The sequence below is a fragment of the Ziziphus jujuba genome, chromosome 6, assembly GCF_031755915.1.
Source record: "Ziziphus jujuba cultivar Dongzao chromosome 6, ASM3175591v1".
Taxonomy (NCBI): Eukaryota; Viridiplantae; Streptophyta; class Magnoliopsida; order Rosales; family Rhamnaceae; genus Ziziphus; species Ziziphus jujuba.
Window position 1 is genome coordinate 6,732,329 of NC_083384.1, and position 24,180 is coordinate 6,756,508.

The 24,180-nt window shown below is 35.2% G+C and overlaps 6 protein-coding genes across 8 annotated transcripts; 4 read left to right on the forward strand and 2 right to left on the reverse strand.

The window, feature by feature from the left end:
- The first annotated feature begins 47 nt into the window (after positions 1 to 47).
- LOC107431185 (heat shock factor protein HSF8) lies at positions 48 to 4,043 on the forward strand. Its single transcript, XM_048463944.2, has 2 exons — positions 48 to 619; positions 2,506 to 4,043. The coding sequence occupies exons 1-2, from the start codon at positions 341 to 343 to the stop codon at positions 3,775 to 3,777; spliced, it is 1,551 nt and encodes a 516-aa protein (XP_048319901.1). The 5' UTR covers positions 48 to 340; the 3' UTR covers positions 3,778 to 4,043.
- A 172-nt stretch (positions 4,044 to 4,215) lies between these two features.
- Positions 4,216 to 5,931, forward strand: LOC107431186 (mitogen-activated protein kinase kinase 10). The gene has a single exon (XM_016042067.4). The coding sequence runs from the start codon at positions 4,895 to 4,897 to the stop codon at positions 5,912 to 5,914; it is 1,020 nt and encodes a 339-aa protein (XP_015897553.2). The 5' UTR covers positions 4,216 to 4,894; the 3' UTR covers positions 5,915 to 5,931.
- Positions 5,932 to 6,052: 121 nt separating this feature from the next.
- On the reverse strand, positions 6,053 to 8,190 carry LOC107431190 (protein SAMBA). 3 transcript variants are annotated; one of them, XR_003057834.3, is made up of 4 exons: positions 7,987 to 8,190; positions 7,035 to 7,145; positions 6,639 to 6,762; positions 6,053 to 6,497 (listed from the first exon to the last, which is right to left on the reverse strand). XR_003057834.3 is itself a non-coding variant. In XM_025079024.3 (3 exons), exons 1-3 carry the CDS (start codon positions 8,150 to 8,152, stop codon positions 6,701 to 6,703), a joined length of 315 nt encoding a protein of 104 aa, XP_024934792.1. In that variant the 5' UTR covers positions 8,153 to 8,190; the 3' UTR covers positions 6,484 to 6,700. The 3 variants fall into 3 exon arrangements, 2 of the variants coding, with proteins under 2 accessions (XP_024934792.1, XP_015897556.1); XM_025079024.3 differs by having other exon boundaries at positions 6,484 to 6,762; positions 7,035 to 7,121; XM_016042070.4 differs by having other exon boundaries at positions 6,484 to 6,762.
- Positions 8,191 to 8,315: 125 nt separating this feature from the next.
- Positions 8,316 to 10,780, forward strand: LOC107431188 (uncharacterized). The gene is made up of 5 exons (XM_016042068.4): positions 8,316 to 8,441; positions 8,660 to 8,781; positions 9,460 to 9,850; positions 9,963 to 10,129; positions 10,431 to 10,780. Exons 1-5 carry the CDS (start codon positions 8,429 to 8,431, stop codon positions 10,752 to 10,754), a joined length of 1,017 nt encoding a protein of 338 aa, XP_015897554.3. The 5' UTR covers positions 8,316 to 8,428; the 3' UTR covers positions 10,755 to 10,780.
- A 256-nt stretch (positions 10,781 to 11,036) lies between these two features.
- LOC107431189 (syntaxin-22) lies at positions 11,037 to 15,294 on the reverse strand. The gene is made up of 7 exons (XM_016042069.4): positions 14,771 to 15,294; positions 13,750 to 13,843; positions 12,852 to 12,991; positions 12,533 to 12,607; positions 12,123 to 12,280; positions 11,943 to 12,043; positions 11,037 to 11,446 (listed from the first exon to the last, which is right to left on the reverse strand). The coding sequence occupies exons 1-7, from the start codon at positions 14,959 to 14,961 to the stop codon at positions 11,381 to 11,383; spliced, it is 825 nt and encodes a 274-aa protein (XP_015897555.2). The 5' UTR covers positions 14,962 to 15,294; the 3' UTR covers positions 11,037 to 11,380.
- Positions 15,295 to 18,338: 3,044 nt separating this feature from the next.
- On the forward strand, positions 18,339 to 21,857 carry LOC107431163 (binding partner of ACD11 1). Its single transcript, XM_016042041.4, has 5 exons — positions 18,339 to 18,495; positions 19,930 to 20,033; positions 20,122 to 20,197; positions 20,965 to 21,045; positions 21,119 to 21,857. The coding sequence occupies exons 1-5, from the start codon at positions 18,490 to 18,492 to the stop codon at positions 21,698 to 21,700; spliced, it is 849 nt and encodes a 282-aa protein (XP_015897527.1). The 5' UTR covers positions 18,339 to 18,489; the 3' UTR covers positions 21,701 to 21,857.
- The last annotated feature ends 2,323 nt before the right edge of the window (positions 21,858 to 24,180 follow it).

Genomic DNA, 24,180 nt, shown 5'->3' on the forward strand with positions numbered 1-24,180 from the left:
CCTCCGTCGGTCTCCGCCCTATAAACACCTCCACCATTTGTCCCTGTCCGTACCACCATTGAGCCCTCTCTCTCTCTCTCTCTCTCTCTCTAAATATCTTACACTTTCTCTCTCTAGGATTTACCTCTGTTCCTATCCTGTAATCTAGGGTTTATGCTTCACCTTCTTTTACCAATGGCTTGACGCATTGCGATCCTTCCATACCCAAAACCCTAGCCAATAGAAATTTTCCTATTTTTTCTCTGTCTTTTACTGCGAAGTGATTTTTTATTTGTATTATTATTATTATTATTATTACTGTTCTTTTTTGGTAAATTCGAATATAACGGAGGAGGTCGATATGGAAGGAGTTTCCAATGGCGGCGATAAGTCGTCCGGCGGCGGCGGTGGGGCTCAACAGCCGGCGCCGACGCCGATTACGAACACGAACGCTCCGCCGCCGTTCTTGAGCAAGACTTACGACATGGTCGATGACCCGGCCACCGATGCGATCGTGTCTTGGAGCCCTACCAACAATAGCTTCGTTGTGTGGAACCCTCCTGAGTTCGCTAGGGACCTTTTGCCTAAATACTTCAAGCATAACAACTTTTCAAGCTTCGTTAGGCAGTTGAATACTTATGTATGCCTTGCTCTATCTTCCTCTGTATTTATTATTATTATTATTATTATTATGTTTTAAGCTTTTAAAATATTTTACTTTATTTTATTTTATTGTGATTATTTTTTCTTGGATGATTGCTGGAAGTAGGGATTGGTCTTAACTGTAGAATATATAGCATATGGCACGCTCATTGACAAACCCTACTTCATTTGGTTGCTGGGAAAGTTCAGGAATTGAAAACATAGTAGTTAGGAATTTAGTTTTGGGCTTTTATTTGATGCTTTTGTAATTTTATTTTGGAAATCAACAAGGCTTATGTAATAGTGGTGATATTAGGTTAATCTGTAAGTATCTATCAGAATATTGAAACATCCGACATGGATGGTTTTATGTTTTTGTATTTTTCAAAATTATCTCTCTGCTATTTCCTTCTTACGATTTAAATGTTAGGAATATGTTAGGAATTTGTTCTGGTGAAGTACTTCTATTAGGGATAAGGTGCCCTTTTTATTTTTATTTTTATTAAGGATAAGGGCAGGACTCATATTTAAATAATTTAATGATTCTTCCTCCTGCACTTTCTCAGCACCGAAATGAAGCAAAGGGGAATAAAGAAAAAAAAAAAAAGAAAAAAAAGAAAGCTGAGTTCCTGGTGACAAGGTTGATGATGTCTTATAAACGCTATTGTTGCATTTTTAATCTACTATAACTAAAGACTATTTCAAAGCATTAGACTTGCTATCTATAGAGCAGCAACCTGTGTTTTGTCACGGAAACATAGTGGTCTTTTGTTATTGCCTTATATTATATCAATGTTGAAGGATGTGCATCTGTTTTCTTCGTCTTTATGGTTTTTTAACTGTTAGGATGCTCATAATTATGTGAGCTCAGGTGCTTAAATCCACCTGATGCAGATATGGACCATTGGATGGCTGGGCAGAACAACTTCTGTTAAATGTTTGCAGCTATGTTAGAATTTAGAAAAGGGAATTTTAGCTTCTTCACAAATTGAATACAGGCTTTGAGTTTAGATGGGTGCATTAGGAAGCTGCTGCTTTCAATTGAAACATTCAATCACTTTGTCGGATAGATCATCTAAAGCATACACTTTCTATATGAAATAATTTTAATCGTTGATACAAGCATAAGAAATAAGATTGAGACTCCAAATATACTTTAATGCGTATGCAGAGGTTAGTATAGATATTAATTCATTCATTCTGGTTAATATCTGTAATATATTTTGAGGACTTTACTACAGTTTTTTGGTGTATAAGGTTGTTGAGTTGACATATGTGCCAAAATGTACTCCTTGTGTTGATAGGATATCCCTGCCCTTCTTTAACGCATGTTTTCTTATCTGAAGTGGGAATCATTCTCATTCCTTCTAGTTCTACATTTGCTTTTTCTTCAAGGGCCAATCCAAAATCAAAGACTTAGATTCTATTGACATGATTGCTAATGTTTCTTTATATTTTTACTTTCTTTTGGGTGTAAATAACTGCGGAGAGTGGAGTAGATGGCAATTTAAACAGTGATTGTATTGTCTTATAATATAGATATTGTTATTAGCTTGAAAGTTGGAAAGGGGAAAAAATTATTATTTTGAAGACCTTAGGAGCCTTTTCATAATGATTGCCTAATGGTAGATGTAAGTTAATTTGTTGAACCTTATCAATATGAGACCACTAGAAGGTTTCCCTGTAAATCATTTAGATATACCAGTTGTGTATTTCTCTTTTCTTTATCAAATTTTCTCTATCATTTATTGCAGATTATTTTTTTCTTTAATGATTTTCTTGGAATGTATTTCTAGGATGGTTCCATAAAAAAATCCATTGATGTCCATGTTAATTTGCTGATGGAAGGTTGTTGTTGACGTTTTCTTTATATTTGGCAAACAGGGTTTTAGGAAGGTTGATCCTGATCGCTGGGAATTTGCAAATGAGGGCTTTTTGAGGGGTCAAAAACATCTGCTTAGGAATATTAATCGCCGAAAACCAGCTCATGGACACAGTAATCAACAGCCACAGCAATCTCATGGACAGAGTTCTGTAGGTGCATGTGTAGAGGTTGGGAAATTCGGGCTTGAGGAAGAGGTTGAGAGGCTTAAAAGGGATAAGAATGTCCTAATGCAGGAACTAGTGAGACTGAGGCAGCAGCAACAGAGTACTGATACCCAACTGCAAACCATGGTGCAGCGTCTTCAAGGGATGGAACAGCGGCAACAGCAGATGATGTCATTTCTAGCAAAGGCTGTGCAGAGCCCTGGTTTCTTGGCTCAGTTTGTGCAGCAGAAAAATGAAAGCAATAGACGCATAAGTGAAGCCAATAAAAAACGGAGGCTCAAGCAGGAAGGTATTGCTGAGAATGAGCATTCTGCTGCTCCTGATGGACAAATTGTTAAATATCAGCCTCTGATGAATGATGCTCCACAGGCAATGCTCAGGCAGATTTTGAAAGTAGATAACTCTGCCCAGATGGACTCTTTTAACAAAAATCCAGATGGATTCTTGATTGGTGATGGTTCATCATCATCTATAGACAGTGGGAGTTCCTCAACCCGTGTATCAGGAGTAAGACTTCAAGAGGTCCCACCAACGTCAGGGCAGTCACTACCAGCTACATCTGAACTCACTAGGCACTGCCCTTCAGCTGCCATATCTGAAATTCAATCTTCCTCACTGCCTGCAACTTCTGAGAGGGTTACCACTGCACCATTCCCAGATATAAGTGTACTGGTTGGAGCACAAGAGAGACCATCCATTCCTCTTTCTCAGGGAGATGTTGTCATGCCCGAGCTTTCTCAAATGCAAGAAATGGTGCCTGATGGTGCAGTTGATATTCCTGAAGACGATTACATGGGAACCGAGACAGGTGATGGATTTATTCCAATGTCAGCAGGAATGAATGGATCAATGTCAATAGAAATTGATAATTTTACCCCAATTGATGATATTCCCCCTGATCCTGAAATCGATGCATTATTTGAAAATCCTTCCTTCTGGGATGAAATTCTTGTTCAAAGTCCAGTGCCGGATGAATCAACCCCTGCGGAGGAAATTCCCAAGGGAAATGAAGTGCAACCAACAGAGAATGGATGGGACAAAGTTCAGCATGTGGATAAGCTTACAGAACAAATGGGACTTCTTGCATCGGAGACGAAAGGTGTTTGATCTTGTTTAACAATATGTACATTAGTTTCACACCAGTACAAGGAAAACCCAAAGACATATATTAATTACATGGTTCCTCTTGACCATTGGAAAGCAGTTAAATGCCGTTTTGTATCACTTTACCCCAACTTTGGTTTGCACATACGGGGAACCAAAAGTACTTTTTTTTTCCCCCACGTTTCCAGTCTGGATTTTCCTTTTACTCGGATAAGATGTACCAGAGGCTAAAATCTTTTTATTTATGAATTATGATCCGTTGTACATTATTATCCCCTGGATGATTGGATGAAAATTAGGATCAGATTTATGAATTATATCTCATTGTATTTGTGCATGAAAAAGGACAAATTGCTGAAATATTAACATGGCCATAAATGGTTATTTTGATTTATTTTTGTTAGTTCAGGTAAAATCGGCTGCTACTTGGCTTTACCTTCCATTTCGTATTCTGATCCGATTAGTCTGAGACTCTGATGAGCCTCTATCAGCCGGCAAAATACTTTTCTCTCTTGCTCTGTTATTGTATGGTAATCCCTATATTATATCACTCAGGACTCTACCTTTTGCACCTCTTATCATTTACGGGCTAATAGGGGGTCACAGATTTTTAGCACAACCCTGATGGCCAAGATTTCAAGTGCATCTTTGAAATGTTAGTCACGAGTTAAATGTTTATAATCTTTCACTGGTTAAGGACACATGTTAACCAAGGCCATAAAATGGATTTTCTTTCTTGGATTTTTAATTTTTAAGTAAAATGTAATTATTGGAAAACTAATAATAATATTGGTAACAAAAGAAGTCACGTGGCAGACTATAAACCCAGCTCAAAAACTAACTACACAATTCAGAGCCAGAGATAGGCATCTACGTCACCTCAAAAACCTCACCTGCCCGTGAATTTTGGGATAGTCACAAAACACTTGTCAGCTTCTTGGTGTTGGGAAGCAAGTCCCTATTGATTCCATGAACTCCATTAGTACCCGTCAGATTGATTTCTTAGCAAATATTGATTCCTTTGAAAACTTTCTTTAACTATAATAAACAAAAGTGCGAGAGAGAAAAAGAGAAAAAGAGAAAAAGAAACAAAGGAAAGTGGGTGTATTTTGGAGTGTAAATGACATTGGTGAGAGAAAGGAGACACCAGCAAGCATTGAGGCTCGCCCTTCCACCACCATCCCCATCAACTGACCGCAAGCAACGTACCCATTTGCCGGCATTATCGCCGGCCACCAGTCCAGATTCTCCTTGCATCGAGAACCTCTCTGAGCTTGAAAAACTGGCGGTTCTTGGCCATGGAAATGGTGGCACGGTCTATAAGGTTTGTCATAAGAAAACCTCGTTAGTTTATGCTTTGAAAGTTCTCCGGTTTAATCACAATGCGATTGCTAACCGGCAACAAGCTGCTCGGGAAGCCGAGATTCTGAAACTTGTCGACTCACCATATATTATAAGGTGTCATGGCGTTTTGGATAATGGCCTCATGGATGAGGACAGTGGAGGTGATCTATGCTTCCTCATGGAGTACATGGAAGAAGGGTCACTGCATGACATGCTTCGAGCTCGCCAGAGATTGCCTGAACAGGTGATCGCCAGCGTGGCAAGAAGAGTCCTTCAAGGACTGGAATATCTTCATGGCATGCAGATTGTTCACAGGGATATCAAACCCTCGAATCTCCTCATAAATGGGAGAGGAGAGGTGAAGATTGCAGACTTTGGGGTGAGTGATGTTGTTGCAGGAACTTGTGAGACATGTGACTCTTACATGGGAACCTGTGCCTACATGAGTCCGGAAAGATTTGATCCAGAGAGGTGGGGCAGGGACGGCTCAGATGGGTTTGCTGGAGACGTATGGTCCCTAGGTGTGGTGGTGTTGCAATGCCACATGGGTCGGTTTCCATTAATAGGTCCAGGGCAGAGACCAGACTGGACGACATTGATGTGTGTGATAAGCTTCGGTGAGAGGCTAGACATGCCAGAGACGGCATCAGCAGAGTTTCAGAGCTTTGTCAGTGCATGCCTTGAGAAGGACTGGAGGAAGAGAGCAACGGTTGCTGAGCTTCTTCACCACCCATTTGTGGATACAAGTTATTGCTCTTCTGCAGAAGATCTGATCGATTATGTTTTGCATGGTTGAGTTCCATTATTCTTTTTCAACCCTGTCATTGAATATATACACTTTCCCTAAAGTAATCATTTGACATGAGACAGAGTTTGCAATAGAATTTCAATTTAGAATGTGATTACGAGCTATAGCCAAGAAACAAAGTATTCATTTGACATGAGACAGATTTTGCAATAGAATTTCAATTTAGAATGTGATTACAAGTTATAGCCTAGAAACAAAGTGACTGGATTTACTGCTAAACAAACAATTATAATTCTGTAAGCTGGCGGTGTTTGTTGTAGGGGTTGGTTGTCATGGTGCTATATCAGCACGTCGTGTAAAAATCTCAAACTTGATGCTCTGAAAAATTTTCAGCAGTTGGGACCAACCGATGTAGGATACTTGCTCCTCTTTCCGAGTAAGTTCTGATAAGCTGACCATAAATAAGGACGAAGATAACAAGAAATACGAGAAAAAAATTTTACAACAGAACTTGGAATATTTGCTCAACTATGTTATTTCACAAGTTTGGACAACGCAACAATCTTCCAGCATATGTTTTGCAATGGATATTTGACATATATTGCATGCTCTTCCCATTCAAGAAAGCAGCCTGAAAAATGGCAAATCCAATTATCCAAAGTGCTTCCAATACATCAGTTCACAGTCATATTCAATGAAAGAAGGTGAAAACTTTAGGCAATATTGTATAGAAGCCTTTCATCCTTCCACATCTAATACACAAGCTACTTACATCAGAGGCAACCTATTAATAGAATACAGATGCAAGATCCTTGCTAGCTGAAGAAGTACGAATCATCTTGGTGGGGCCAAATTCCTGTTCTTTGAAATTTCTATCTTCTTATGGAGAAAACCACCTATGTCATAATATTTACAGATAACAAGAGAATTAGTGGTAAAAGAAAAAAAAAAAAGAGTAATATAAAACTAGTTTCATAAAAGGATTTATGACAGGCATAAAAAGCACCAATGAATTATAATCAACTCAAAGATTAAGTGGTGAAATGATTATTCTGTCTACTTAGGAATCAAAAACCTGAAGAGTTTCATATGAATATACGATTATGATATACCACCGAAGGTAGAAAGATATGCCAAAACAAGAGGTAACTGCTGGCATTGAACAAACCTTGTCGAGATATAAGGTTGATACGGGAGACAGGTCCTTCAAACATCCAGTTATCTTCATCCAGGGATTTAACCACCTTGTTAAGTGCTGCCATTAGATCAGATTTTATAACTGCAATTCAAAAAGTAAACGCATTCCTTGTATAAATAACATCTTCTATATTATGAAGCACTACCACTATCCATACACGGACTTGAAATTGTGGCTAAAACTAGAACAAATTATGGTTTCTCCAAGAGAAACTAGACATTCCGGTCATTGAAATATATCTCTTTCTCAAAGTTTTTTCTACATTTGAACTGAAATTTCTAGTTTCGTTTAAAGAAACTTCTCTTTCTTATCAACAGTAATATTTTAATGACAATTAACTATAGTTTTTAACATATACCTAAATTGTCTAAGCTCTTTAACATAAAATTAAAATAGTCTTCACTTTCTATGCTCAAAGACATTTGTAATTATGACAAACAAAAAGAGTTTCACTAATCCCAAAATAGAACTATCCAATAAAGATACCAAATCCTGAAAAAAAATACATACATAAACTACAAATAAGATGATAAACAGGACTTGGACACAAATAAAATCTATGACAGAACAAAATTCTATATCACTTTTATTTGAAAAACATAATAGGCCCCTAGAACTCCATAGTCTTTCTGGTAAGTAAAATGACAAACTTTACAAGCTAAAAGCATGTAAGCATGTAAGCAAGCCAGTCAGAAATTGATCTCTCAAAATTTACTAACTGTTCTTACAATTCTTTCAGCAAAGTACGATATTTTTTTTTTTTCTGGAAAGCCCACCAAAAATTATGTGAAAAATAAGAATGACCCAGTAAGCTCCTATAAAATATAACTAAAACCCACAACAGATAATGAAGAAATTCGAAGAAAATAAATAAATAAATAAATAAAAATGAAAAAGACAGAGACTGTTCAGTGAAGCTAACCAAGCATGGCTTCGTCTTTGCGATCTTGAATAGAGATAACGTCAGGGGGAGGAACGAAGAAATCATCATTAGACAAAGCAGCATTGCTGCTATTTCCTCCTCCTCCTCCACCTCCCACAATTGCGGTGGTTGATATCGAAGAATGTGCCGGTGATGAGCTATTCATCTCTCTCTTTCTTTCTTTCTTTCTGCAGAAATGGAAATTCTTCACAACTGCACCAAATGTTTGAAAAAATGCTTCTCTATAGGCTCTCTCTCAAACTGTGACTGCGAGTGTGACAAGGACTAAAATTACAGTTTCGCCCTTCAACTTTGCCTTTACACTTTGACCTCCCTATTGACACTTAATTACTTTCTCGAACCAACTTCTTCTTTTATCTTCTTAAAATTTGGTCTCCTTATTCTGGATGCTGGACAACCTTTCAAAGATCTGCAAGTAGCCATGGCTTATTCAGGTCAGTTCTATTTTCTTCTTCTTTTTTTTTTTTTAATCTTTAATTTCAGTTCGTTGCAAGTATCAGAAGAAACCCAGAAATCCAATATTCACTTTGGTGCTCTTCTATGTAACACTTTGGGGGAACCCAGAATCAAGATTTACGTCAAAAAGTATTGGGTTTTAATTAATAATAAATGTTAGCGATTTTCCTAATTTTTTTTCTTCTTCCTGTTTCAGTTACTTGGTACGTGGAAACTCAGGGAAAAATTCACATGTGCATTTCCTTGTTAGTCGGAATTCCCTTGATATTTTTCTCTAGCAATGGCTTTTGCATAGACTCTTCTTCGTTTTCAAGCAAGGTCGGTGCTCTATCAATGTTTTTTTTTTTTTCCCTTTTTATTAGTTTGCATTAGGGAAGTCATGTTAATGAGTTGGGAACTGTTACCATTTTCTGGTTAACGGTTGTTCTTTTTTCTTGAACATGAAGTTGTTCCTTGTTGGATAGTCATTCTTTTTCTCTTTTGAAAATCTCATATTTTGCAGATATATATTGTTTGGTATAGAAAAATTCATCCTTTTTTTTTTTTTTTTTTGGTTACTGATGATGTTGTGAAAGATTTTCATTATTGTTTGTTTGGATTGTTTGTAATATTATCTTCATTTTGTTTTCCTTTAGTTTGTTTTTATCCTTGATTGATATTGGGAACGCATTTTGAATTTAGTTTACCTTTCCTTATTCACCTCCTTTACATCCTAGCTTCAGCTGCAACTGTGTATGGGTGCTAGCCTTATACAATTCCCTAATAAAACCAAAATTGTTGGACTTGGGTGAAAATTTTCTATTCAATGAGTTATGAAACCCACCAAGGATGGTGCTATCCTTTTTTGTCGAATAGACTCTTCGATGGTTCAAATATCTTTACTGCTTATTTTACTCGGTTAATCTTCAATTTGATCCTTCTCTTTTAACCATCATCAACTTTCACTTCCATGCAAGTTTAAGATTTTGATTTCTCTCTTGTATCATTAATTTTCAGGATGTAACAAGTGATTCGGATTTTGACTCTTACAGCTCAGTGAGCAGCTTTTATTGTAGTTCTAATAAGTATATTATGAAATCTTACTCTGAAAAATATGAAAGCTTGCAAGATCCAGACTTCCAAGAATTTGTAGACCAAGAACTTCCATTAGGCTGTGGCAAATTTCTGCCAGATAATCTGAATCTTGTGTTAAGGCATTCAGTTTTACATCGCAGCCTAGTCGGTGAAGGCTCTCATCGTCATCTCTCATCATCCATCAGATTTAGCTTCAATCTTGAGTCCACATCTGAGCTACGTCCTCACGAATGTGATGTCATACTCATTGAGAGGCTGCCTTCTGGGGTTTATGCTGACCCTTTTGAACTTCAGCATCTCCTTCAGCGTGGTGGTATCATTCTCTTTCATTTACAAAAAAGAAAACACTACTCATTTCCTGTTATTTACTGATATTATTTGTTGTTGTCCTGTCTCCTTTATATTGTTTAATCAATTCATTGCAGTATTTAGTGACATTGCTGTATTTGGAGATGCAAATTTAGAATCACCTTCATTTCTGTCCAACCGTTCTGCTGTCGAGATTAACATGGATATTGATCTCAGTATCCTGTCAGGGCATAAGAATGAGGTTGTTATCAAGGTGGAGCTTCCGTTACATGCAAGATATGCGGTAAGTGAATGAATTGGTAACTTTTATGCACTCCCTTCTTTGTTAGTACTCAGTATCTCTTAGTAGACGATGTTCGGTTTGTGCTTTGGAAAATTTATGTGTGTCAAGCTTCTAGGAAGACATTATTACCGTATGCATTGCCCATTTTGCATACTTTCTCTCAAATATCTCTCTATTTTCTGCTCAATGTCATATAGCACTATCAAATCTCTTTTTTTCTTTTTCTTTTTTTCTTTTTTTTCCTTTTTTATTTATTTATTTTATTTATTTTGTAATTTTCTGTTTGGTTTCTTGGTTACAGCCTCTATCCGAAAGTGGCTATTGGGATGTCAAATTTGGTGAACCTGATTTGTTCATGCGCTGCAGTGTGGAAGGGAAAGCACACAACCAGAACAGTGTAGAAGGGAAATCACACAACCAGTGCTGTTTATACATGATTAAAAACGATGATGATCAAGTACAACATGGTACAATTCTCTGGAAAATACCTTCTGGGATAAAAGCACATGCTGGAGTTGTATATGTTTTTACTTTCGTTTCAGCCTTTTTATCATCTCTTCTAATTGTTTTGACATCCATATTTTATACGAACATCAATGGGTCCAAAAATTCCAAACAATCTTAATATTCAAATAATTTTCTTGCTTGACATTTCAGCCTGTGACAGAAGTAGGGTTGGTTTTCAGTTTTTATCATTGATTTGGGACCAGTGCGATCTTTCCCTGACAGCTTGTTTCCTGCTATGCAACTTGTTTTTGAAGGTGAATGAATTATCCTCCAAAACCAGAAAATCAATGAGATAATAGGAACCATTGTCAAATGCTTGCTTGCTTCCTAGGTTAGAATTAAGTCTTCAAGATCCCCATTTGCAAAGCTCCAATTCAAAAGCATCGGGAAGAATGAATAATTATGACATTGCAAATAAATATTGCATTTATATAATATGAAAAGCCCAAAGAATTATGAATATTACTTAAACAAAAGTAAAGAGACAAATTACATAACACGCCAATAACAAACCCTCCAAAATCCGAAATTCCAAAGAAGGCAAGAAGACCAACTTTAACGTAAAGCAACAGCCACCCCACCCAAGCAAAGCAACCATCTTACATAGTATACAAACTTGGCCCAGCAGTGACACTCTTGTCAAGCATGCTCCATGAGACAACGCATCAAACAGATTAGCAAAACCACGGTTTTTTTGTGTCGGAGCAGATTTTGAGTTTGCTCCGTAGTTGAATTCAGACAACGTCATGCCGCAAGTACTATAATTACAATTAGAAGAATAATTCCAAAAATCACCAATAGCAAGCAGGTCTGCATGAAAATAAAAAAAGTTTAACAAAACTTAAATAAAAATTCAAACTAAAAAAAAAAGATATATATGCAAAATACTTAAAAGGAAAATACCAAATCAGATATCCTATTTTCTCTGGTCCATGGGATTAATTATGTTATGCATTATTAAGAACTGAATACAGTACATTTGAGCTCACTAAGTTAGACATGCATATATAATTATCAATTTAATAGCAGCAAATGCACAGGGCTATACCTCCCAAAAAAATGAGGTAAAACCCTAAAGGACACAAAATTTAAGAGAAAAAGAAACTAAGTAACTCTAATTCTCAAATATTCAATGCATCCAAACACTTAAAAATGGAAGTTTAATCTGGCCCCAACAACACACATTATAAAATAGTTTAACAGGGTCCTTCCAAGGATTTTATTTACAAGCCCACAAACAACATGCAGATCACATAATCAATGCCTATCTATGACTGGTGCATGCTTATAAAGTTTCATAAATTACCAGTGATGAATTGGATCTCTGGGTCTTTGAAGCCTTCACAAGTTGGGACTTCCCCTGTGCAGTTGCAGCCTGGGCACCCTCGATATTGGATCCAATATCATCTACAGAAAGGTCCAAAGTAAGAAAACATTGGCCAGAAAAGTAATAGGACCATCAACTAATCAAGACGGATTAACTTACCAATCATAGCTCCTTGCTCATGGACCAGCACAGCAAGATCTTTAAAAATTTCGTTCACTTCCCCAATTTGCTGTTGAATTTCTTGTATTCCCTGATCTCTTTCATCAATTATAGCCTCATTGAAGGCAATTTCATTATCTAACAACAAGACCTCCTGTCTGCAGCACAAATCATTTAAAGGCTAAGAGTATGCAATTTGTCATTTGAACTCAGTAGGAATTTCCACACTAAAGAAGCTAAAGAGTGGTTTCAATCCTGAACTTCTAAATGTAGCAAAAACTGATTTCCCCACTGTATGGTCAAGAGTATTAGAACATTGAATATTACTTTTCCAGTATCTTAGTTTCCATGGAAACATTTTATAAGGATGAATCAGAAAAATACATATTAAATTATGCAGAAAAATTTACCTCCTTGATTCCACAAGAAGGGCACGCTGTTCTGAGCTCTTATCTGAGCTTAGGTCTAGCTCGCTGGAAGTATAGCTGTATGAAGCATCAACAAGATTCCACATGTTAAAGAAAGAATGTATCATGCACTACCAACTACTACAGAAAGTGTGGAATGTATAATTATTGCACAAAGATCTTATGGCAGATGCAACTAAAGATTCAATTATTATCAATTAATCACTAGAATTCAATCAACTTTAAAAGCATATACAATTTGCATAAAACAATTGACAAGATTACAAAAAACATATAGTTGAAAGCCTCTGATAATAATCACCTGGAAGGAAGAACTGCTTGGGGAACAAACGTAGTGTATGCTGTTTCCCTCTCAGCTGCAAGTCGCTGAGCCTTTTGAAATTCTTTCAGAACTGCTTGAAAATCTTTTGCAAGTTTAGCATCTGCAATCTTCTTGTTAGGCTGTAATATAATCAGGAGGAAATCTAATTCATCAAAAGACAGATGAGGAAAAGATAAAAGATAAACAAAAGGATCCAAAACATCAAATGTAAAAACAAAGTTTCATGAAAATAGAAAAAATCCAAAGCATCAAACAAAAAGAAAGAAATAAGTTTCAGGTCCTCATTTCTCAAAGCCCACCATACCAACGTATCAAATATAAAGGCATTCAGGACTCATATGTTCAAGTAATCATTTATATCAATCAAACGGAGACATTCAGGAAACTTGCCGAAGAAGACTAAACCAGGTCTATGCTCCAGAAACTATATCATTTGTTGAAAACCAATATTATGTTGGTTTCAGCTATATCACCACCAAGGAGTGCTTTCGACAAGTTCAGCCTCAAAACAAAAGACGTTCCTAGCTAAATCTCAAAAGTCAACACTAACAGTGAGACAGATGTCATCTTATCCTCAACAAACCAACCATGACTTTGGGCTCCAAGACAGCCCACAAGATCTTGCATTGATATGAACATTAAAGAACCCACAGAACCACATGCACACCTAAATGAGTCCAAAGACATTTTCTTGAACCAGTTGAAAATTTTAAGATAGAGTAGTGCTGAACTCAGTCAGGACAAACATGAATACATAAGATGTTCAACGGTATATGGCGGCTTGCATGTGTTTGTGCCACAAATATGTGTGTGTGTGTGTGTGAGAGAGAGAGAGAGAGAGAGAGAGAATTTGCATTAATAAAACTTATAAACTTACATTGACTTCAGCATGATGATCTCTATCACTTGCTTGTTTAAGCTTCTCAGAAGTATCCTTCACCAATTGCCCAATATGTAACCTTGTCTTGTGTCTGCAAGTTGGCAAAAGTCAATATGAGACCACGTTGGAAAGCCATCTCTCAATGTGTATTTGATTAATTCATCCAGAGATTAAGCCAATGTACAAATGAAAATTTTCAGCATATAGAGATACCACCTAAGAGCACATCAATATAACTTGTAACTGTTGACCAATATTTTTTGAGTGAAAAGTGTTGACTGCAAGTAAATATTGTACTTGGAGCCAAGACTGAACAAACTAAAACCTAGAAGAATGTGACATGTCCATATACTAATACGATCTCATCTACTAGCACAGAGGTATAACAGTCCATACATCTCATTCACATACTCTTCACTCTGAGATGGTGAATTGCATACCGATGTACATTGTACACTTCGTTGGAAGTCCAAATTGTACGGAAAACAATGGCCAAATGAGCTAAATTTCTAAATTTCTAACAGGGAGAAGGGGGAAAAAAGAAAGATGCTCCACACAGAAAATTATGTATGACATTTGCATCGATGTCTAAGTAAGCGTATCTCCATTTTTTTTTTTTTTTCTTTTTGCCAAATTTTTCATTTTACAATCCGCACGACTAACACAATTACTGAAAACACCAACTAAATCTTTACTTTAGAAGTAAAAATTGCCGATCAAGTACACACAGTGTACTCAAAATGATAGCCAAAAAGCCTACAATTTAACATGATGCGCATTATTATTAGCCAACCGCATTATTGATACTCCCCAGAATCCCATAACTATTGAATTCAGCTCATTCTACCCACGATAACGAAAACCAACTGAACCAAATCAAAAACTTTCTTCTATAATTGAACCATAAAAAATAAAAAGCATACAAAACCCGACAAACACCCAAAGAAATGACAAAAAACTGAAAAATCAATCAGACAACAAAATTCCAATAAAAACAAAAAAGGACAGCAAAACTCACAGCTTCTCACGAAGCTCTGGGGTATCCTTTGGAGTACCAAGGGTGTTGACGAGTCTCTGGAACGTAGACACGGCGGTGTTGATCTGGAATATACCAGAAGCCACGGCTTGGGTTGGGTCCTGTTTGCCATTGATGAGGTCTCGCCTCGAAGAACCTAAGGATCGCCCGGCTTCCAGATCCTGAAAGCTCATATCGTATTTTCCCTAATCCTAAATATAAAAAAATTAAAAATAACCTAAAGTTTTTTTCCCGAGAAAATTTGGACGGGAATATCAAGAAAAAATAATTTTCCCGGGAAAAAGGAGCAGAGAAAGTTCGACGCGTTTGGCTACAGGGATCTGGAAAACCCAGCCGGGTATGGAATTAGGGCTGAAAAGCGGAACTAAGAACGAGGCGATGATCGAGCAGAGAGAGAGAGAGAGAGAGAGAGAGAGTTTATTTTAATGGTAGAGAGAGAGAGAGGAAACAGAGGCATAGAATAGAAAGAAAAGAAAGGAAATGTTTCGGTGAGGTTGTTTTTTCGGGTGGAGGCGTGGGACGGTCCGTGGTCCGTTTTTCACAAAACCAAACCTGCCGGCACGTTGATGTGGACCTAAGAAGGTCTGCAAACGTGTGAGGTTCTGATTGGCTGTGGGTACAATTTTGTCCTTTTTTTGCGGTGCGGTGTTCATTAATTTAACTTTTTATATTAATTTTTTTTAAAAAAAAAAAAGAAAGAACTTTATAATAATTTTTTCAAATTCAAAATAAAATTAAAAAAAGTGAACAACTTTAATCATTTTTTTTTTTTTTTCCTTCTTGTGTGTGTGTGTGCGTGTTTTTAATTTATTTGTGGAGGGAAAGGGACCAAAGAAAATGACTTTGCACGGTTTCTTTATAAACAAATTTGATTTTGCTTCGTTGTATGAAAAGCTGGAATTGAATTTGTTGATTTGCTACCGTTATCATGTATAAACTGCGACACGCTGCCGTTTAATATTAAACAATCATTTTGTCCTAAAGATAAAAATATATATTAAGAAACAAAAAATAAGATTATAAATTAATTAAACATATCATACTTGCGAATTTTAAGATTTTTCATACACAAATGAATCTCCACTAAAATGTGCAATATGTTTTAAAATTTTAATATTAATAAATAACACTAGCGTCTAGATTAATGGAACCCAAAATAATATCTCAAAATAAAATAATTGTGCTTAATTTGTCCATTTACAGATAACCTTCTCTTATACGATCCTATTTATTAATCAACACTGAAGTTCTTTTTGGCTTTGGCTTTTTTTTTTAGAATTAATATTTGTTACCAGTAAAATTATTATTAACATTGGTAGTATTTGATTTATATAATAATAAAAAAAGATAAAACTTTAATTTGGAATGGCAAAACCATAAATTAAAAATCAAAAGTAAACCTTTTTTAATAACCATTTAAATTGATAGCTAATATATATTTTATTTTGATTGTCATCAATGGATTAATAGCATTTTTTTTCTTTTTTAATTATAATAAGCTATTTAGATGAGCTTCTATTTTGTTATTTATAGGAGAAAAAAAAAATAAGATGGTTCTTGGACCACCTAATTCTACATAATTTTTTTCATAAATTGTTGTCCGATTAAAAAAGTAATTGATATAATTTTAAAATGGTTAATATGATTTAAATTTTTTTTATTATATTTTTACTAAGTATGAAAAAAATTTATGAAAAATTTGTAAAAAAACCATATAAAAATAGATGGCTCATAAACACTTAATTTTATTTTATGAAAGTTCTACAGGAAGTACTGTTGCAGTGTATGAACAATTAGTCGGAGAAGTTTCTAAGGATTAATTTGCCTAATAATTTGAAATTAATTAGAGTTTGGTAAGCTTTCTTCATTTATTTTTATATACTTTAATTGTTATCCTTTCTTCATTTATTTTTATGTACTTTTATGGTTATCCTTATCCACAAAAACTTAGAACTCATTGAAAAGTAACAAACAAAGGTGACCTTTTTCAAATGTTGTATAATAAGAGCTAGCATAAGATTGATCAAATTCTTGATGAATACTGTCAAACATTTCTCCATAATAATAATAATAATAATGCATATTGTCAAACATAATAAAGAGCAGCTTATTGATATTAAGCAATTAAATTGAGAAACACAACTTCACAAGTCTCTTTTTAATTTTACTCTTTCTATATATTTCATATATAGAGCGCTTCATTGTTTTTCCTATTTATTTCTACAATTTTGCTTTGCAACATATAGAAAATGAAATTTCACTCATTTTATTTTATTTTCCCATTTATATCATAAAAAAATTTACATTTTTACTTCGTTCAACCATTTTCTCCATATTAAAAGAAAAAAAACTATTTTCTCCATTCTTATGGTTTCTTCTATACCGATCTCTATATCCAATCTGAATTTCTTAGCTTATTATTAAATTGGTTTATGATGTATATTATTTTTCTATCCTTTTTTTATTTTTATTTTATATAACTTAATATATGTGTATAGAAATTATATTACCATTTAAAAAGTTTGATACTTGTCGGTGTCATTGGGACTTGTCAATGGAACATGACTGTCTTAATTTTAGCAAAACATTAAACAATGTCAGGTGATGAAGCAAGAAGGAAAAACCAATTTATTATGTCAGCCTAAAAAACACAAAAAGAAATAGAAAAACCAATTTGCTCTTAAACCTGTATAGTATAGTCACACAGATTTATTGGCTTCATCTTTTGTTAAATCTAAAAAATAGTTGATGATAAATTATATAGAAAAATTAAACTAACTATGAATATAAAAACAAAGGCAAACCAAGACGTTTTGAGGCATCTATGGTTGGTATTTTAGCTTTGGTTGTGTATTTTAGTTTATTATTCTTTTTCTTGTTTGACCAAATAAAGAATGAAAGAATGAAAGAAGCATTTCTTATTTTTAAATTTAACGAAAGAAAAAGAAAATTGTGTTAGAAGGAAAAAAAAAGAAAAAGAAAAAAAAAAGCTGGGCATCTATTTGCTAATCTACTTGCTTAATTTTTTTTATAACAAAACATAATTAAACTTTAATTCTTAATAGAATTACCTTTTTTTTTTGTTTGGCTAAAGAAAAAAAGCCTCCAAAATAATTAATTATCAGAATCAGAAATTCGGGTAAGTCAGTGCAGTGGAGTTAAATTCAAATAAATGCCCAAACAAAAAAATTAAAATTGGTAGTCCCAATGCGTCCGATGACTCCGGTGTGGGGCCAACCCTCTAAAGCTTACAACTCCGCGTGGACCGTGTCAGAGCCTCAATTACGAAACGCTCACCGTTTCAAACTTCGGGAGGAAACAAAACAAAACCTCCCCCAAAAAAAAAAAAAAGTCACCAAAAAGTCGTGAATTCCACGAGCCGCGCTGGACATCCCAATCAACTGCCACGTGGAAGTCAGTCCCAAGTTTCAAACAACGAGATGCGACGGGAAATATCACGTGCGATTCCCACGTGCTTCCTTGACCCGCTCTCTCTCTCTCTCTCTCTCTCTCTCTCTCTCTCTCTCTCTCTCTCTCTCTCTCTCTCCATACATATCCCAATTCAGCCAAACTTCCTCGCATTTTCTCGAAGACCAGAAGACTTCAGTTTCCTCAATTTTTTTGGGGCGACTTTTCCGTTGGTTTCTCCGGCACCGGAGGTCCTCGAAACTTCTTCTTGATCTTGTTTATAGCAGTTCGCCATGTCGGTCAGTACACTTACTCTACCTATCTGCTCCCTCGCTGTGTGTGTGTATATATACATATACATATATATATATATATATATATATATATATATGTAATATATCAGTTTTGTATTCAGGAAATTTTGGTAGGGTTTTATAGGTGTTTATGAGAGCTATTTCTTTAGCTTTTGCTATAGCCGTAGTGATGGACTTAATGATAGGGACAGATCTGCGTAAGCTGTTTTGCTACTGTTAATTGAATTTTATGGTGTAGCATAGATTGTTCTGCGTGTTTTGGTCCAGCAAGCATGGTGCTAAGCTAGAGATTTATATTTTTACTGTCTGAATGTTTGTTTGATGGCTGCTTAATATCTTTTTTTGGTTATTGAATCGCAAATGCTCTTTTGGGTTTGTCTAGTTTGGCCGACGATTTTTAGTATTGTTGTTTTAATTGCAACAATTAGCATATATTGTTCTTGCTAACACCTTGAGAATCTTTTATGGCGGTGGTGCTTATCGAACTAATGGAAGCGAATCCCGAAATCACTCTATTCCTCTTGAGAATACCTTTTACCTGTCTTGGTCGTACAAGTCATATCAGGATGAGTGAAAAATGTGGAAATTAACTCCTCATAGAATGTAGTATGACAGAGTATAAAAAAGCACAGAGTATAAAAAATCTATCTATATAAAGATTTGGATGGTGGACAAAGTAGAGATGGGAGTACTAGTTGATATCGTGAATTAGTGACTTGGAAATGATATTTGAAGAACTCGGACACCATTCATTCATGCTGCAGATTTTCTATCATGCAAGTCACAGTCGACTAAGGGATGGGAATATGGGAGCAGTGATTGGACGACTGTGTTTGAACCAGAATTTTATTTAGTGTGTTTCTAGCTATATTGGACAATTTCTTTTGTTGGGGAAGGGGTAAATTCCTGAAGATGTTGTTAGGGAGAAAGTGTATCTTTAGCAAGTATGAACAGAAAGAGTTAAAAAAAATTTAATCTAGACGCTTCAGATGCTTGTATGTTGGTATAAGTGGTTATAAAGGTTTTGTTGAGAGTTAGTATATTATTTATGTTCAATAAGTAGGACATAGGTTAGATGCATTACAGTTATATTTTGTTGTACTAGAATGCATTTAAATTAGAGTTATGTATGTTATTGTCTGTTTGATTTTACTTTTTCTTCTTTGTAGAGAATGTAGTATTTTCTTGATGGAATATTTTTATGTTTTGAGCAGGCATAGGATCTGTAGTTGCAATTTCTAATTCTATCAGAGCTTTGTTTTTCTTTTCTTGTTATTATTATTTTTTTTTTTGGGGGGAAAAATACTTGAATTCATAATATCATGCTTTCTAAGTCAGATATCTCTAAGTAAATTCTGTACTTTGTAAAATTATGTTTTCCCATTCTCAAACTCATATATTTTTTTTTTCCTATTGTAGGTAAAAAGTGTCAAGGTCAGCAATGTTTCCTTGGGAGCAAATGAGAGAGACATCAAGGAGTTCTTTTCTTTTTCTGGTGATATCGAATATGTTGAAATGATGAGGTTTTTTGTTAATATTTAGTACGGTTGTTTCCTACTTTCTTTATGTTATTGTATTAGTCAAGCTGAATAGCCTATCATATGATTATAGTGACAATGAACGGTCTCAAATTGCATATGTTACCTTCAAGGATGCACAAGGAGCAGAGACTGCGGTCCTTCTTTCGGTAATATGACTTATCAGTTTAATCTTAGAGGACAAAATGAGATTTCTTACATCTTCTAATGTAATGTCAAGTTACCATCAAATGCAAAATCCTAATCTGTCTAACTATGCGTAAGAAAACAAACACACATTTACATTTCCACTTTCTTGATACCTGTCAAATAACTAGATGAAGTGGATTTTCACATATGGAACGATAAAGTCAGTTCATCTGAAATTATTGGGAAGAGTTGATTGCTAGATCTTAGCAACAAGTTGGATATTATAGATGTCTATGCTTTAGCTGGGAGGATATTTTTTGTAGGTTGGAGTGCAGACGCACCATGCACTTGGTATAGAAAAGCAGTAAAACTATATTTCTTTCCTCATTTACTGTTGCTGGTCAATGCACAGAACCATGTGCCATTTAATAGAAACCAGCTCTAGTATTGCACTTTCCATTAGTGGCTTCGGAAACTAAATATCTGGTAAAGTGTTTGTCTATGCATGCGTGTTTGGATATTTGGAATGGGCTTTAAAACAGGAGTTAGTTATTAGTCTTATTTGTATGGTTTATCTTTAATTCTTTCTGCTTAAGTTTGAGCAAATAAATGAGTTTTTTTAACTTTGTTTCATTTCGTGAGTATGTATTATGGAAATAATGTATACATAAGCTCGGTAGACATGTATCAAGGGAAGTGGGAGACATTGCATGCATTTGGATGCATGAAAATTTGTGTCTTAACATTTTTAAGCCGACCGATTTCATTTTCATCTTAATGTCATCAGGGTGCTACGATAGTGGATATGTCTGTCACAATAACTCTAGCTCCTGAATATGAGCTGCCACCTGCTGCTTCAGCACCCCCTGTAAGAGTCTCTAATGGAAACTTCCATTTGTATTTTTACCATAATAATGTTACTAACGTGTTCATATTGGCAGTTTGTGCAGGAAACAGAAGATAAAGCTCCCAGTGGTGCCGAATCTGCATTTCGGAAGGCAGAGGATGTGGTTAGCGGCATGCTTGCTAAGGGCTTTATCTTAGGCAAAGATGCGGTCAACAAGGCAAAGAACTTTGATGACAAACACCAGTTGACTTCAACAGCCTCAGCCAAAGTTGTTTCTTTTGACAAAAAAATAGGGTTCACTGAGAAAATAAGTGTTGGTACTTCTGCAGTCAGTGACAAAGTTCGTGAAGTGGATCAGAAATTTCAGGTTTCAGAAAAAACCAAATCTGCTTTCGCAGCTGCTGAACAGAAAGTTAGTAGTGCTGGATCTGCCATAATGAAGAATCGGTATGTTTTTACTGGAGCATCTTGGGTTACAGGTGCTTTCAACAAGGTTGCAAAGGCAGCTGGAGAAGTTGGGCAGAAGACAAAGGAAAAGGTTGGAATGGTTGAAGAGGAGCAAAAGAGGAAAATGGAAGATGACTACGCTCAAGTTCTATCCGACTCTCCTAAAGTGTCTGCACCAAGTGAGCATAAGCCATCTAGGCCTGAACCTGCTCAAGGATTGATTCTGTGATATGGACTCGTACTGTAAATACTTTTGAACATTTGTATTCCTTTATATTTTTACGACTTGCTTTATTCTTCTAGCCTTTAAAGTGTTAAAATTTTGAAACATTTTTCCTCAATTAGTTGGACGTGTTTTGGCTTTATAAACACAACTTTGATGAGTAGTCTGATGAACTTTTGCTGTTCTGATGTGTTGTTCAGTGTGGCTCCAGGTCATATGGAAATTATTATGCCTGGAGTACATCATTTTAAGCAATCATTTGTAATTTAGTGCAAGTGCACTGACACTGAGAATGATCGTACGGTCCAAAGATTCCTAGAAGTTGCAAAATAACCTTGGAACTTGAAAACTGCTTCTATAATCAAGAGGTAAAGCATAAATTCATTGCCAAACGAGCTTAGGGGACTATGCTGTTTACCACCAACCATTCGTACCAAAATATATAACACTAAATGTGTTAACTTCCAACTGTTTATTTAAGATAATATATGAAGCAAAAAGCAAACTTACATGCAAATTATATATGAATCTAGAAATATAAATTATATGTAAATAATATTTGTCAATAAATGGTATGAAATCTCATTCTATTTCATTTTAAAACAGAAAGCCATTGCCCAAAAAAGAAAAAAAGAAAAAATGAAAAAATGAAAAAAAACAAAAAAAGACACAATGGGCTAGGGGACTAAACTGATACGCATAAAACTTGCTTCTCTCTCTCTCAATCTCCTTATATATTATTAAAAGAAAAAACCAAATTGAAAATAAAAGGGCGTGTTTTTGCCCTAATGCTCTCAAATTCATATATAAAACAAGCACACTTCCTAGTTCTTCCAACGGCTACATTCTTCTCATTCTCTCTCTCTCTCATTCTGAGTACAATACGTGTTTTTCCCTTTTCCTCCCTCAGATTCAAAATTTTTTCTCCATTGTAATTGTACCAATTACTTTCCCTCTCGTGGTCTCTGAATAGCTTTTGGCTTGGTTTCTGAACAATTATTTGATCTGTTTGTTCTCTGAAGAACCCAGTCGCTCCCTTGTTTTTTCCTCCTGTAATCTTCTTCTTCTTCTTCCTCTTCGTTCAGTTTCAGTTTCAGTGTAGACTTTGCCCGCCTTAAACAAAAAAGATCGAACAACGGCTCAGTTGCTGATTTCTCAGGTTCGATCAGAATATTCAATTTGTCCCTTTTTTTAATTTTTTTTTAGGGTAAAAAGAATTATTAATTACTTTTGGATATATGATAGTTTTTTTGGTTTAGAATTATTAATTACTCTTGGATATATGATTTTTTTTTTTTTTCCCCTTCAATCGTAGTGGAAAAAAAGATATTATGTGACCTTTGGAACTGGAAGTGAGAGTTATTAATTTTGTGCATTTTTTTTTTTAAGTGAAAAGCCCAATTAATCCTCCCAACGGCTAGTTGGATGAGCAACCGTCAAATTTTAAATCTAAAACGTATAGTACAGCTCTTCCCAACGGCTAGTTTGATTACAACGGTCAAATTTTTACTGTAATGCATAGACCACTTTAGCTCTTTCTACGAACAAATTTATGGGTCGGAGTGGTTTCTTTTGCGGTGGAGATTTCCTTCCTCTTAATTCTGTAAGTAATTTTCTCTCTTGGTTTGTTAATTTTACTTCCTTTCCGTCGACTTTAACATTCTGGGTTTCCGTTATTCAACCGAAAATGGTAAAAGTTGTAGAAAATAATGTATGAATATATATATATATATATATATATATATATATATATATATATATATATATATATGTAGATACATGTGGAAGTATTAATATAAAATAAATAAAATTATATAAAATAATTAAAATGGTTAGAACCTGTATTTCATTAATAAATATGATTTCTAGAAGTCTAATCGAGTTCTGTGTGGTACCACAGTTTTCTTAAAACGATTTCTGTCCCACCGGTGCAAATGTTTTCTGATAGTCGTCTCCCAGGATACAATGGTTGCAAAAGCTTTTAGATTCAGCACCTCTGAAGCTTTTCTCATCGAACTATCAGTGTATCTTTACTTTACCACTGTATCAAAATCACTGTGATTTTCTCTCTATTTTTCACGTAAAGAACTTAAGAATTTTTCTCTGTATATTTTCCAAAATTGAAAGAACGTTCAATCATACATGCAAGCAACCACTTCTCAAACAAAGAGTTGTAAACCCTCAAAACTCTCAACCCCCCACGTTCAAAATATTCTTTCATTTTTTTAAAAAAGATTAAAATTCTCATTTTTTCAACCAACCCAAAATCATTCACATAAGTGGGCTTGTGCCCAAACTCTAACAATCCCCTAGATGAATGATTTGATTTCTAAAATAAACATGACTCTGGTAGTAAAGCTCTACAGCTGGAACCTGCATAGAATAGGTAGATGTTACTCTTTGAACCTTCCTTTGAAAAACTACATCTTCTTTACTGACTTATGGTAGATGCGATATCTTTGAACCATTTCGTCTTTTGTGTAAAT